The sequence below is a fragment of the Scatophagus argus genome, chromosome 10 (assembly GCF_020382885.2).
Source record: "Scatophagus argus isolate fScaArg1 chromosome 10, fScaArg1.pri, whole genome shotgun sequence".
Classification (NCBI taxonomy): Eukaryota; Metazoa; Chordata; class Actinopteri; family Scatophagidae; genus Scatophagus; species Scatophagus argus.
In genome coordinates, this window is record NC_058502.1 from 6518565 (window position 1) to 6531476 (window position 12912).

Here is a 12912-nt window from a genome sequence, read left to right on the forward strand (position 1 = left end):
TTCTGTCATCTCTTTTTTTGTGTGTGTGTGGCAGGCAGATTAGATTCAGTCATAAACATAATAACTTGTTTTACGCTATTTTGAGTATTTTTTCCTTTCCCAATCCAACTTTTATGTTAATATTTTTGACATTTCTACAATTTTATAACATGTATTAAACAGTATTTCTAGTGAGAAGTAACTTGAGGCTGGTATCCTGATTGAAATAATTAATTTTAGGCAATCATTTACCTCCTCAGCTGAAATTGATTCGACCCCCAGCCCTGGCACATATGCTACCCACAACTATTTCTGTGGGGCACAGATTTGACACTCACGTTGAGTCCTGGGTTTCTGGATTGGGTCAGTATGGGAGCATATTGTACGTATGCTGTGTGTTTATTTTTAAAAATCACAGATGCCTGCGCTGCCAGTTCGCTCTTCCTGTGTTAAGACCATCAGTCATCTGTGCCAATTAATAGTTCTAAACTTCTTTCACTCTGTTTTATGAGCTGATAGATGATGACAGAGGCCAATCAGCAGCTAATTACTTCAATCTAGAGCTGTGTTTTTCTCTGAGGGAAATGTGTGCTCTATCAGCAAATGTTTGTTTCTGTGAGGGTCATGCATTTGTAGCCGTCTGTACATGCTTGAATTTATTCAGTGAAAGACAGCTTTAAAGATGTGCATATTTCATAAAAGTTATTGTCTGTTTTTCTGCATTTTTGTGTGTGTTGGAGGGGGAGGACAAAATCTTTCCTTATATACATATATTTGTACATTTCTTTGCTAATTTAACAGTTGCAGTTTTTTGTTTTTTAGTCACGATTGGCTCACCACTGACCTTGGTGGCAGCGGGGGGGCTTTAGCGCTCCTTGAAGAAGAAAAGAGGCTTGGGCCGCCCGCTGTAAACAAAGTTGACTTGCCGACAGATGGATTGAATGACAGAGAGCCTAACTGAGCCAGGAATGGGCCTGGCAGCATCGCATCGAGCAGAGAGAGAGGGAGAACGAGAGAGACAGAGAAAGAGAGAGATAAAGGGGGTGGTGGTGGTAGTGGAGGGGGGGAGAAGAGAGAAGAGGTGGCCAACAGGAGAGGAGGTGTGAACAGGTGCAGGGCCGCTGAAGGAAGAACCAGCAGATGGAGAGAGACACAGCCAGTTTAGTTACAGGAAAAAAAGGGTGGGAGGGAAAAGAGGAGGGAGGAGGGAGAGATGGAAACAGCAGAAAAAAAAGGATCGGAGCAGAGATGAGAACGCCGTGGATGGATAGATGGACAGATAGACAGAAAGACAGAAAGATGGGCTGGGCACAGAGTGAACGAGGCTGCATCAGGCTGCCTCTGTGTTTGATGTGTTTGTTTCATAAAGTAAAGCAGCGCGATGAAGGGAGGGGTGTCAGAAGAAAAATGCGGGAGCAGAGTGATTGACTTGCATCACCCCGAGGTTTAATAAAAATGTGCTAAAACACATTGAGGTGCTTGTGAGATAAAATTGTGACACTGCGCGGTCTGCTAAACGAAACAATTCAGATGTTTATTGTACGCAGCGTCAATGATACGCGGCGCAGCTCATATTCAATATGTCGCTTTATTTTCCCTGCAGCGCACTCATCCTTTGTTGGCAGCATTCGATAGATAGGCCTACACAAGGCCTGTGTCTCACTGTCTCTCAGTCACACACAAACACACACACAAACTAGCACACTCACTCATAAGCATAAATCATCTTTGTAGTTCCACGTATCAAACTGTTGAATATTAATGTAGTCTGATTGATGCAGTCTATCATAAATAGCTGCAGGTCCACTGGAATTCCTCCACAAAAATGAATCATCACGAGTGTCACCATTTTGAGCAGTTGAAATACGAGCTAATACTTAACAGTTGTAATTTTATAGTACAGTACCAGTTCATCAAGCCTCACCAAACCCCTTTTGCATGCCTTTAAAAGAAAAGGGGTATCTTAACAGTACAATTCAACGATTGTACATTTTTTTTTTATTTTTGTTGTTACTGTTGATTAGATCTTACTTTGAAGCATACACGATATGGCAGGTCATACACAGATCTGTAATTGAATAGAAATGTTACATTTGAAACAATAATTTTTCTTATTTATGAAAATTGCCATGAGGATAGCTATGAGTACAGGAGGTCCTCTGTGATGCAAATAGTATTCTACTTACTTCCTCCCCAGCAACTCTTTGCAGAGATCGTTAGTGTCTTCAGTCGTCTTTGTTGCAAACAAAGCTGGTGTGTGTTTGCCTGTTTGTGCTATAGGCTAAGTTCACAGTCTGCTCACCTGTATGTTAATTTCACACCTGTTCATTGGCAACACAGGAGCATCCCGGAGCATAAATATGAATATGCATTGATTTGAAGAATTGCTCTTTTTAAGGAATTAGGAATTAGTTTTCACGTATTTAATTTTAATAAAATATTTGTAACTCAAGCTTGAGAGACCTTCATCACTAATGCTGATGTTTCTTCATGTATGCATATGTATCTTATCTTCTTATTTGTGTGTGTACATGCTCATATACTGCATGACTTTAGTTTATCTGTATCTGTATGTTGGTGATGTTTTATTCTTAAGAGAGAGTGTAGTTTCTTTTGCTTTAGTCCAAAAAGCGGTCAGTGGTGTCTGGTGTTGGCGAACGTCTCCAATTCCTCCAAGTCCACCGTCTGACTCCAATTTGTGCTCGTTCTCTGATAAACCGCGGCATTTGGTGGTTCTGGCGTGTGATGCCGGCTGCACCGTGGGGTGCTGCAAACTCTGTGCTTGGTCAGGCCCTGGCACCCCACATCTAATGGGCAACAGCTTGAATAGTGCCCACTTAGGCAGGCAATGCAGACTGGGCCCCCTCTTCTTCTTCGACACTCCAGCCAGCTAGCCAGCCAGCCACCGCCTCTGCCACCTCCCACTTACCCAGCAGCCACTGTACCTGGCCGCAGCCCCAGAGCCATTCCAGCCTACCTTAGGCCCATGGCCCATGCAGCTCTCGCCATACTTATCAAGCTGTCCTACAGTGCATCAGGCCAGGCATATACAAACAGGCCCAGCTATCTGCTCACTGAACATTCAGTCTATTGCCTCCTAGGCCCAAACAACAGTTCCTGCCACAGGCAGCAACCCAGGGCCCATTCACCAATTAGCTGGAAGGTAGATAATCGTCCAGGGAGAATTATCCAGCTCCAGCCTCACATATTCAGCCTCTGCTCTCTGCGTCGCCCTTAACGCTTGCTCCAGGGCTTGGCTCTCCGCTGACACCTCTCCTTTGCTTTCTCTCTCTCTCTCTTTTTTTTTTTTAGCCACCGCCTGACAGTGCTTATCAGCAGCCATTTTATGACAGCATATTGCATGTAAGCATGTTGCAATTGATGGGGGATACAAAATGGAGCAGGGGAAAGTGTCATATATTTGAGCCTGACTTCCCAGCTTTGATTTGGTCCTTGTTGAGGCTTTCAGGCCTTTGTCACAGGGGTTTTGAACTCTCAGGCCTCACTTATGGAACCAAAGCTTAAAATCAGCAACCCTTCTCAAGGTTGCCCGAATCCTACCCAGAAATGAAGACACCGAGTATGCCCTGTCCTGTTTTGTGTAACTTTTTTGGGTAGTACTTGAGACATAAGTACATGTTGGTTCAGTAGACCATCAAGACCAAACAGATGCCAAATGTGTATTTCTCTGTGTATTTGTATTTTTTTTTAATGCTCTCCTCCTCTTCACCACCACTCTATTGCTGACTGCTGGAACTTTCTGGCGATCTGTCTGATGCTAATTGGTGGATAAACAGGTCTGGTGTGAGCCCCCCTCCCAGTCGCACACAAACACTCACGCACATAGACAAACACAAATACACACGGCCCCCTGGAACCTCTTGCAGGACCAAATGGCTGGCAACGCCTGCCCGCCATCTCCCGCTGAGCCCTGGTGTGCGCTTTGGTGGCTCAGGCTGCTGTTCAAGCCCAGCGGGGGTTCATTCACTCACACATACACACACACACTCATACGCATACAGACACACACAGTCTCCTTGTGTCCCCTGCACACCCGCCACCCGCTTTCACACCCCAGACAGCAGGACAGCAGGAGAACACACACACACACACACACACACGAAGGAACAGACAGACGCGGTCACTTTAGAGATGCAGGCCAAGCGCTGTAGGGGAGAAAAGTTTTCACTTAAACTGGAGAATTCTCTCTTCATTAGCGCCTTTGGACTTCAGGAAGAGTTCTGTTTATTTGTTCGTTTTTTTCCTGTCTTTGTAGTTTTTCTTTTCATTCCTTCTTTGTCTGTTCCTCTGTTGTTTGGGTACAGTTGGACTTAGCTGAGTTGGAAAGTTTGGCTCAAACACGAATAAAATGCAGTGTTGTTCAAAGCGTAGGCGATAAGCACCATAGTTTCCATCTTACCTGCGCAATTTTGATATGGAGATGAATGAAAGTGGAGATTAAAGTGATTGATCGCTACTAAATATGTCATGCTAGTATGCGTTCCTGTCGAGCCGTGTGCATGACAGTCATATATAGACTATAGCCTGCATGAGTGTGGCTTGAAATGGTATCATATGTTAATAAAAGTTGTGCTGGAAATATACTGAATTGCAAGCAGGTTAAGTTATCACAGATATCATTTGTGGCAACAGAGTTAAGTTTCAGTCTTCATCCTTGACTTTTATGCAATTGCTGGATAAAGCTTTCAGCTAAAGCTGGACCAGTGTGTACTGACCCTTGTATTTCTGTGTGTGTGTGTGTGTTTTGTGGACAGATGCAGTAGCACTCAGGGGTCTTCAAGCTGACAGTGCCCTGACACTTTTACCCGTCTACCCCCTGAGTATTTTGTCATTCTCCTTGCTGTCCTTTCTTTCAGCCTCTTGTTGTACTTTGTGTCCTGCCCTTCTGCTTTCTCTCCCACCTCTGTTTTCATCCTTCCGTCTTTCTTTTTCCACATAACACACAGTCGTGAAGCGTGATGAATTTCATCAGGATATGTGTGCTGATCACTCTGCGACAGATCCAAGCTGATATGTTCTAAATAGGTTGCTGGTATTTGACCCCATTAACTCCCCAAACAAAATCGACAGCCTACATCTGTTTTTCATACTCGCATACTTACTCGAATGATTGTGATTTGGCGCTATTTGCATCACTCGGAGTTTGCTCATCTCCTTTTGAGAGCGGTTATTAAATTTACTGCTTTCAGCACTGCTGATGTGCTGATGATATATTCACAAGAATACAAGATTGGAATCTGTTGTCCTGCTAAAATTGATTGCCGTGTCTTTAAATGCATCCATGTGATTAAGCTGTGCTTGCAGTCATGAGTAAAACAAGCCTTTATGTTTTGTCAGGTGAAAAACACAGCAAATAAATGATATGTTTAAGTTTTAGCTTGCAGTTTGCTGACATGTTTTTCATGCCCCACGACTAGGAGAAGATGAGTAATCAGTCATTTCGAACATTAACACTGACTAACATTGCGTGTCTCCATTTGGATGAAAAATGATTTTACACAAACTGTGGGTAGAGCATTGTGCTAATTTGTAATGTCACTGTTATAGTGTATTTTTACATGATAAATGTTGTTGAAAAGGAGGTTAAAACGTCATAAAATTGTCATAAGAGGGATTGTGGTTTCAGTGTTCCTTTAACATTCAGGCCTTTTTTGTTCCCCCAGACAGGACAGAGAGAGTGCAGAACGGGCTCATCAGGAGGAGAAGGCATCCGTGACCCTCTCAGCACAGGAAAGGGAGAGAGAGCTGTCTGGGCTGCTGGAGCAAACGGAGGCTCAGCACCAGCGAAGAGGTCAGTGTCTCCACCCACTGCCGTGTCCATTCGTGTCACAGCTCACGCTCTCATATTCAGTTTCTGACCTGTATCATGCACCCATGTATCCTGTAGGATACCAGTTCTTCCAAAGCCCGTCTTTCCGTTCCCCTCCATATTTTGCCCTTAGGAGAAACACCTTTTAATTTAAATCTTGTGTAGTGGATCCTGGATGCAGCTGCACTGTGTTTTGGTTGGACCACAGCTCCATTGCTTCTCTGTCACAGTTCAGTTGATTACTGGAAGCACTTCAGACGGTGGATTTTCTGCAAGCAATCCCTCGGCAGCCACATTTTGTTTAGAGTTGTTCTTGTTTTACGAGCATATTGAATACATTTTTGCGGCTCATTTATGATCATTGTGGTAACAAACTTTGTGCCTGGACTTAACTTGTTTTAATTACTGCACACAGCAACACTCTTATCTTCACTTTCTTTATGTTCTTTATTTCTTTTCACAAAAGGGAAGTTGTACAATCCCTTCTTCTGCTATCAACAATAATGATTGAAAGTAGATATCAGCATTTATATACATTCACAAGTGAATTTTGCTGTCCAGTCCCATCCAATGGCAGTGGATGCGTCCAGCAGGTTTGATGGATCCAGTCTGGATGTTTGGAGTCAGATTTCCCAAAGGGCAGAATTAAAGGCTGCCGTGTCTTGCACTTGAGAACGTCTCTACTTGGCTACACAGTAGGAAGTCCTCAAATTTGCCATTTCAGTAGGTTTATTGTTGGCCACTGTGGTACACAAACATAATAATTGTCTCCTCACAGAGGAGGAGTGTGATGTGTGTGGGGGCCAGAGACCAGAACAGGACAAAGCAAGACTGAATATGATGGCGCGCACAGTCAGAATATCCAGAACAGTAACTAACAAAACAGCAGAGTTTATCAGGGTCATCTTCAGAGTCATAGCTGAAGACAGGTGGGTTTCAGTCTCTTCCTCAAGGACACTTCAGCAGGGCGGATCTTTGCTGGGACGGGGTCTTGAACCTGCAGCTTCCAACTGAAGGATGGTTTCGCCTTCTCACTGTGCCACCTTGCTCTGCACCGACGCAGCGTGAGCAAAGCGGGATTGGATGGACAGGAACACAAATCATTTGAGCTGAACAAGGCTGAACTCAAGTGACCTCAAAAGAACAGAGCAGAGCAAAAAGAGCAAAAACAGAAGCCGTAAGAGGAGAAGAGAGAATAGCGGAGCAGAGCAGAGGGAAGGTGATGGGAGCAGAGCAGAGAGACTCAGCTCAGAGCTCCCTGTCTGTCTGCACAGCAGAGCTGCTGCTGCTAGCACATCTGTTGCACCATCTGGATCCCCCCTCCACACACACACACACACCACCCACCCTTTACCACTCTCTCCCTTCCTCCCTTCTCCTGTCTTTTTATTTACCTGTGGTTCCCTTCAACAAACTAGGGAGCCTGCTGGTACGCAGAACAAAGATGGAGGGTATAGAGGGAGGAATGGATGGAGGGAGGGATGGGGGGGTAAACAAAGGGTTTGTTTCTGGCGCGTGTCGACAGCACACATGTTGTCTAAAGAGAGCTGACATCAGAGCACAGCAGGAAACTGTGGATGGGGAGGGGATGGAGGGGTGGACGTCCTTTAGTAGCTCGCATCACTTCCTCTCCCCGTGCAACCCAACAGACGAGCTGGATAATTAGCTTTCTTGCTCTCCAAATCCCGCCTCTCTGTCCATCCGTTTGTCCTTCCATCCATCCGTCCCCCTTTCCCTTCTTCTCCGCTCCCTCCCACCTTTTTTTTTTCATGTTTCTTTTTTGAGTAAATGCGTACAGAGCAGCCTCTAGATGATATCAGATATTTGTTTCTCCCTGTTCCCCCCTCCCTGCGACGCTTCTTCTCTCCATCCCTCCCTCCCTCATTTTTTTCTCTGTTTGTTTCCAGTGCCAGTTCTGCTGTGTTTCTGTGTCCCATGGTTCTTTTTGGCCTACGCATGGCCAGACGCATTCAAAGCCTGTTCAGCTAATTAGCATTCTTCATGCAACTTTTCCAACACTGACCAAACTTTGTTGAGTGTACATGTGTGTGCACGTCTGTGAGTTTGTGTAGTTTAGTTTCATGCTCTGCAGCATCCAATTTCTGTCCTCCGTACGTTATTTATGGCAGTGATCTGGGGACAGAGACGGTATAGATTGGAAAATGAGAAAAAGGTTAGGGGTAAGTCACAAAGTGCAGCCAGTAAAGAGTGAATAGTATTACATGACACGCTGAAACATCAGTGGGCCCTACGCCTCTCCCAGTCATAATTTCCCTCTCCTTTATATTTTCATAACATTTCTGTAGCACATGAAAAAAAGAAATAACAAATGTCTAGAGTCAAATTTCAGCCTGCAGGTAAATGGTGCATTAGAGCACAGAGATCTTCCGTCATGTCACTTGCTTTACCTTGTGTCCCCCCCCCATCTCTTCCTTTCCCCCTCAGTCTCTGCTGTACAGCAAAAAAAACCTCTTCACAAGTCTGAGCTACTTTTCAAAGACTGCAAGTCCTTGGTGTTTTTGGTTTTGGTTGACTGTAACAGAATGCCGGAGCAGGTGGATCATTCCCTCCATCCAAACGGCAGCCATTGTTATTTTAAAAAGAGCAGACATATGTTGGAGAGCGGAACGTGGATCATTTCAAAGGAATGATGAAAGCCCGGTGTTGGATTGTTCAGAAAGAGGCCCCCATGAGCTGATGAGGACGTGGCAGGAAGGGTAGAAAAGGGAAAGACAGCACTTTCAATCAAACGACAAATCCTTTCTCTTTCTCCATCTCATTTAGCCCGTTTCACACACACTTCATATTCTCATTCGCAAGTCTCTGTACTTATTCTGCTTTTGCTGTTTAACAGTTTTGATTTTAATATGAATGTCGACAAAAGAATTTACGAGAATACACTCAAAGGGACGCATCTCGCTGCAGTATTTGTTACAATAGATTTCATTGTTCAGCTTTGTCCATACATAATGTAGATGTTTTCTTCTGGTATGTGAGCTTGTTTGGTTGGCCCGCTATTGGAAATATTAATATGTATTCATAGAAGTAACCATGATACTCTCTGAGCGTAATTATGACAGTACATTAAGCAGTATGTGGAAGCAAAACACAAGCTAATTTAAAGAAAAAATGGTGTGCAGATTTCATCATCATGATCATAGTGACCAAAATTATGACGCTTATCCTTAATGTTGCAGTATTAATGTGCTGAAAACATTCAGATAGTACTGATAGATACACTGAATTTATTTCACAAAGTTTTATGTTGAAAAGCACCAATAATATTAACAACAACACTTTTTTTTTTAAGTTGTCTTTGTTGCTCGGAGCAGCAGTACTGATGAGAAACAGGTGGAGCAAAGTGCTGCCACAGCTTAGTAAGATTCAGACTGTAACGTTATAAATTGTATCTTTAGGTATTCCATTAGAGGGACTTACTTCCTTACTGGTTAGTTTTGGCTCAGTTTTGTTTGGGTCAGGGTGAGGACGTACTAGAGCGTGAGTGCAGATATAAGAGATACTAGATACAGTACGTGTAGCCTGCTTTTTAAAACTGTGATATACTGTGTTTATAATACCGTAACTTTAAATGACTCAGATGCTCTTAGCAGTTATTCATAATGAAACCAGACGACACTCGATGATTAATGGTTTCAGTAAATGTGTCAGTCACTTGTGCTGTTACACTGTGTGCTAGGAGCCACTTCATACTGTACAGACATAGCTTGATTATTTTAGGGAAGGGAGGGGGGGCAACAAATCCTCGATGCAGACTTTTGAGTTTGACAACATCTGAACTTCAGTGTAGGCATGTGAGCCGAAAAGTCAAAGAGACTAACCTCAGTACAGGCACTGATATATGCTCATGTCATGATCCACCTGCTGACCATTTGCACTGTTTACCTCACCTACTTGCACTATACTTCCACTCTGTACTACCTCACTTTTGTACTACCTCCTGAACCATACTTATCTTATTTTCTTTTCTTTTACCTTATTCTATTATTCTATTTTACTTTATTTTATTCTACTATTATATGTTACTCGTTCTTACGTTCTATGTACGCACCAATCACCAAGACAAATTCCTATTAACGTGAAACCTCTTCACTTACATGGCAATAAAGACGATTCTGGTTCTGATTCTGATTCTGACTAACCGAGGTGAGCTGATGAAAACATCTTTTCTAATTTGACCACACAAGCACAGCATTTAGAGCTGCAAAGTGAGAAAACACAACTCGATAGAGGAACAAGCTGTAAATCCAGAAACCACAAATTGTTGTCACATTGGTGAAGATCTTTTCACAGTGTGCTCGTGCTTTGTCTTTACGTGTTGCAGCGTGATGACCTTTCAGGGCCACTGTACACTTTCTGTGCAGCCAGGATCCCTGACAGGCTCACCTCACAGTAACAATCGACTCTCGTGTGATCAATTGCAGCTGCAGAGATGGACGGTCTGCTGAGTTCCCAGAATTCCCTGATCAGGAAGCTGAAGGACGAGTGCTGCGTGCTAGGAGTGAAACTTGAAGAGCTGACAGAAAACAGCAGGTCAGTATTTTCGCTTTCATTGTTTTATCATATTTGTTCTTTGTTTGAACATTCATTCACTCAGTTATCCATTCATTTTCTTTCACTTGCTCATTGTTGGCTTTCTAACTCTGTGACTTCCTGACATCCTAGCTTCTAACTTCATTTCTCTGTTTGTCCCATGAAATCATTTTCATACTGTAAAGTGAGCTAGAATTTATCTTATTTTATCAGTTATTTATTTAATTAGTCTCTCTGTTCCATAATGTCATGAAGCATCATTTATTCAGGCTGTTTGGACAGATCATGTCAACATAGTACATACTGCCTCCCAGTCTGACCTGTTTTCTTGTTAACCTGATGCTACAGTAGTCACAGCAGGCCTGCACAGCTCTCCATCTGGGCTGCCTGTATGTGTGTGCGTGCGTGTGTGTGTTCCTCTGTGTGCTTGTGTTTGTGTATGTGTGTGTGAGTGACCCTGGGCCCAGTGTCCTGTCAGCTGTTGGAGCTGTGCTGCACATTAGTCACATGACAGCCCCCAATCTGGCCCTGCCAGACCGCACTGGCCTCACCATCCACAGGACATGTGCACACAACACACACACACCGCGGATGGACAACAATGCCAAATCCGCAGACGTGTACATGGTGATAACTACCACCTCGAATGTGTTTTTCATGGAGATGATGTACACACATGTGCTGACAAACTGTCATGAAGGGTCTTCCCCTACATCTGCTGCATTTGTGTGTTATATAGTTTAACAACAGTGCGGTGTTGGTGTGTTGTGTGCCTCGGGCTGTTTGAGCTCCTGGAGTCCAAGCCCAGTGTAGCGGTTAAAGTCCTGCTGGACGGCCTCAGTCGGGCTAAGTGAGGTTACGCTGAGACAGTTGCAGCAAGATAAACGAGAAAACTCTTGATGAACTGTTGTCAGTCGTTAGTCTGCCTGCTCTGATTGGTCACTGTAATGTCGTGTAGCAGACTACGTGGTTCAGGGCATCTGGTGGACTGGTGGTTAAGATGCTTACCACGTAACTGCGACGTCCAACCAGGGAGCTTTGTTGTATGTCGTTCCCCTCTTTCTGTCCCCACATTTCCTGTCTCTGTTGTCAATGTCAGATATTTAAGATTAAAAAGAACAAGTTAACGTCGTTGGTTTGCAATCGGTCGATGTACGGTACTTAAAAAAAAAAATTCTACTCTTTCATTAATAGTATGAATGGTCTCAGTGTATGACATCACTTATCACTGTTTACTCTCAGAATTACATTCACTCAGTTGCCAGTTCATTATGTACACCGAGCTAAAACTAACACAGTCTATTACCAATAAAAGCAGCCCTGCACTAAAAGCTGTCTTCAGGAAGGTTGTAACGGTGATGGAACTTTATGGTCATTCTGGAGGATGTAGTTTGCGGTGCTGTTGAACTGTACTGCATTATAAACACAGTTGGCTCTCTGGTCTGTGCTGCACTCACTGTCAGTATGACACAATACAGTCAGCCTCCAAACGGACCACTGAGTTGAATCAACACCTCTCTGAAACAGTTTCTACACACTATAACCTTCATGAAGGGAGGGTTCAATGCAAGTCTGTTGTATTAGACTGCATTACTGTAAGCTACTGTAGGTGTGCCTAATAAATTGGTAAGTCAGAGTATATTTAGGAGTTCAATGAGCTGTGGGAGACTGTGGACTTTAAGAAGCAGCTCGCACACCTGTTTAGACTTGACTTTTCTTAGTGTTATCTGCTTATTTTCATTGTTATTATTTATATTGCTTCTCGCGTATGTATTTCTTTTGTCTTATATTGTGAAGCATTTTGTGACATCTCATCAAAAAAATTTAACTTACAGTGTTACTGTGAAAATGCTGTTTAATATTTTATTCTCTTACTGTTTGCAATGGTTTGTGGTGCATGTGAAGGCATCTTTTTAGCTGTTACATCTGTATTAACTGTGTGTGTGTGTGTGTGTGTGTGTGTGTGTAGAAGTGAGATGGAGCAGCTGGCCCTGGTGAAGCAACACCTCGAGGAGACAGTAAAGAGTCTGAGAGCTCGCTGCTGCGATATGGAGGAACAGTGTGTCCAGCATGGCCGCATGCACCAGCGCATGAAGGACAGGTACGCAGATACTCACGATACACACGATACACACTCAACTGCACATCCTGTATGCGCAGCTTACGTCTTTATCTGAATTTTATGGATTATCTTGGTCCTTTGTGGGCAACGTCTGCATTGTTCACAAGCAAATAAACATTTGTTTCATGATTTAATTTCTCAGTCAAGAACATTTCATTTATGCTTAATTCTTCCTAGAAACTTTGAATGACAGGCTGGCACGTGCGTCTTATGGTTATCGATCACAGCATGCATTTTAAAGCGTTAGTCGACACTGAGATCAGGACATTTTTTATTAATAAAATAACAGCAGCCTTGTTGGAGGTAAATGTTCTCAAAGTGCTTTTTCCTTTTAATTTCTCTCCGTTTGAATCTGGCAGCAGGCTTTACAGAAGAAAAAATAAGTGCAGTTTTCTTCACAATGTGTCCCTAAATGGCCTTTCCTGTGCAC

The 12912-nt window shown here is 43.4% G+C and overlaps 1 protein-coding gene across 5 annotated transcripts in view; it reads left to right on the forward strand.

Annotated features, from left to right (window-relative positions):
* The window catches only part of sdccag8 (SHH signaling and ciliogenesis regulator sdccag8), a 41841-nt gene that overhangs the window by 15119 nt on the left and 13810 nt on the right, over positions 1 to 12912 (forward strand). For all 5 annotated transcript variants that reach the window (XM_046402455.1, XM_046402459.1, XM_046402456.1 and 2 more), the window contains 3 exons: positions 5664 to 5791; positions 10252 to 10360; positions 12330 to 12461. In XM_046402455.1, the coding sequence (XP_046258411.1) occupies positions 5664 to 5791; positions 10252 to 10360; positions 12330 to 12461 (369 nt within the window). The remainder of the gene's footprint in view (positions 1 to 5663; positions 5792 to 10251; positions 10361 to 12329; positions 12462 to 12912) is intronic.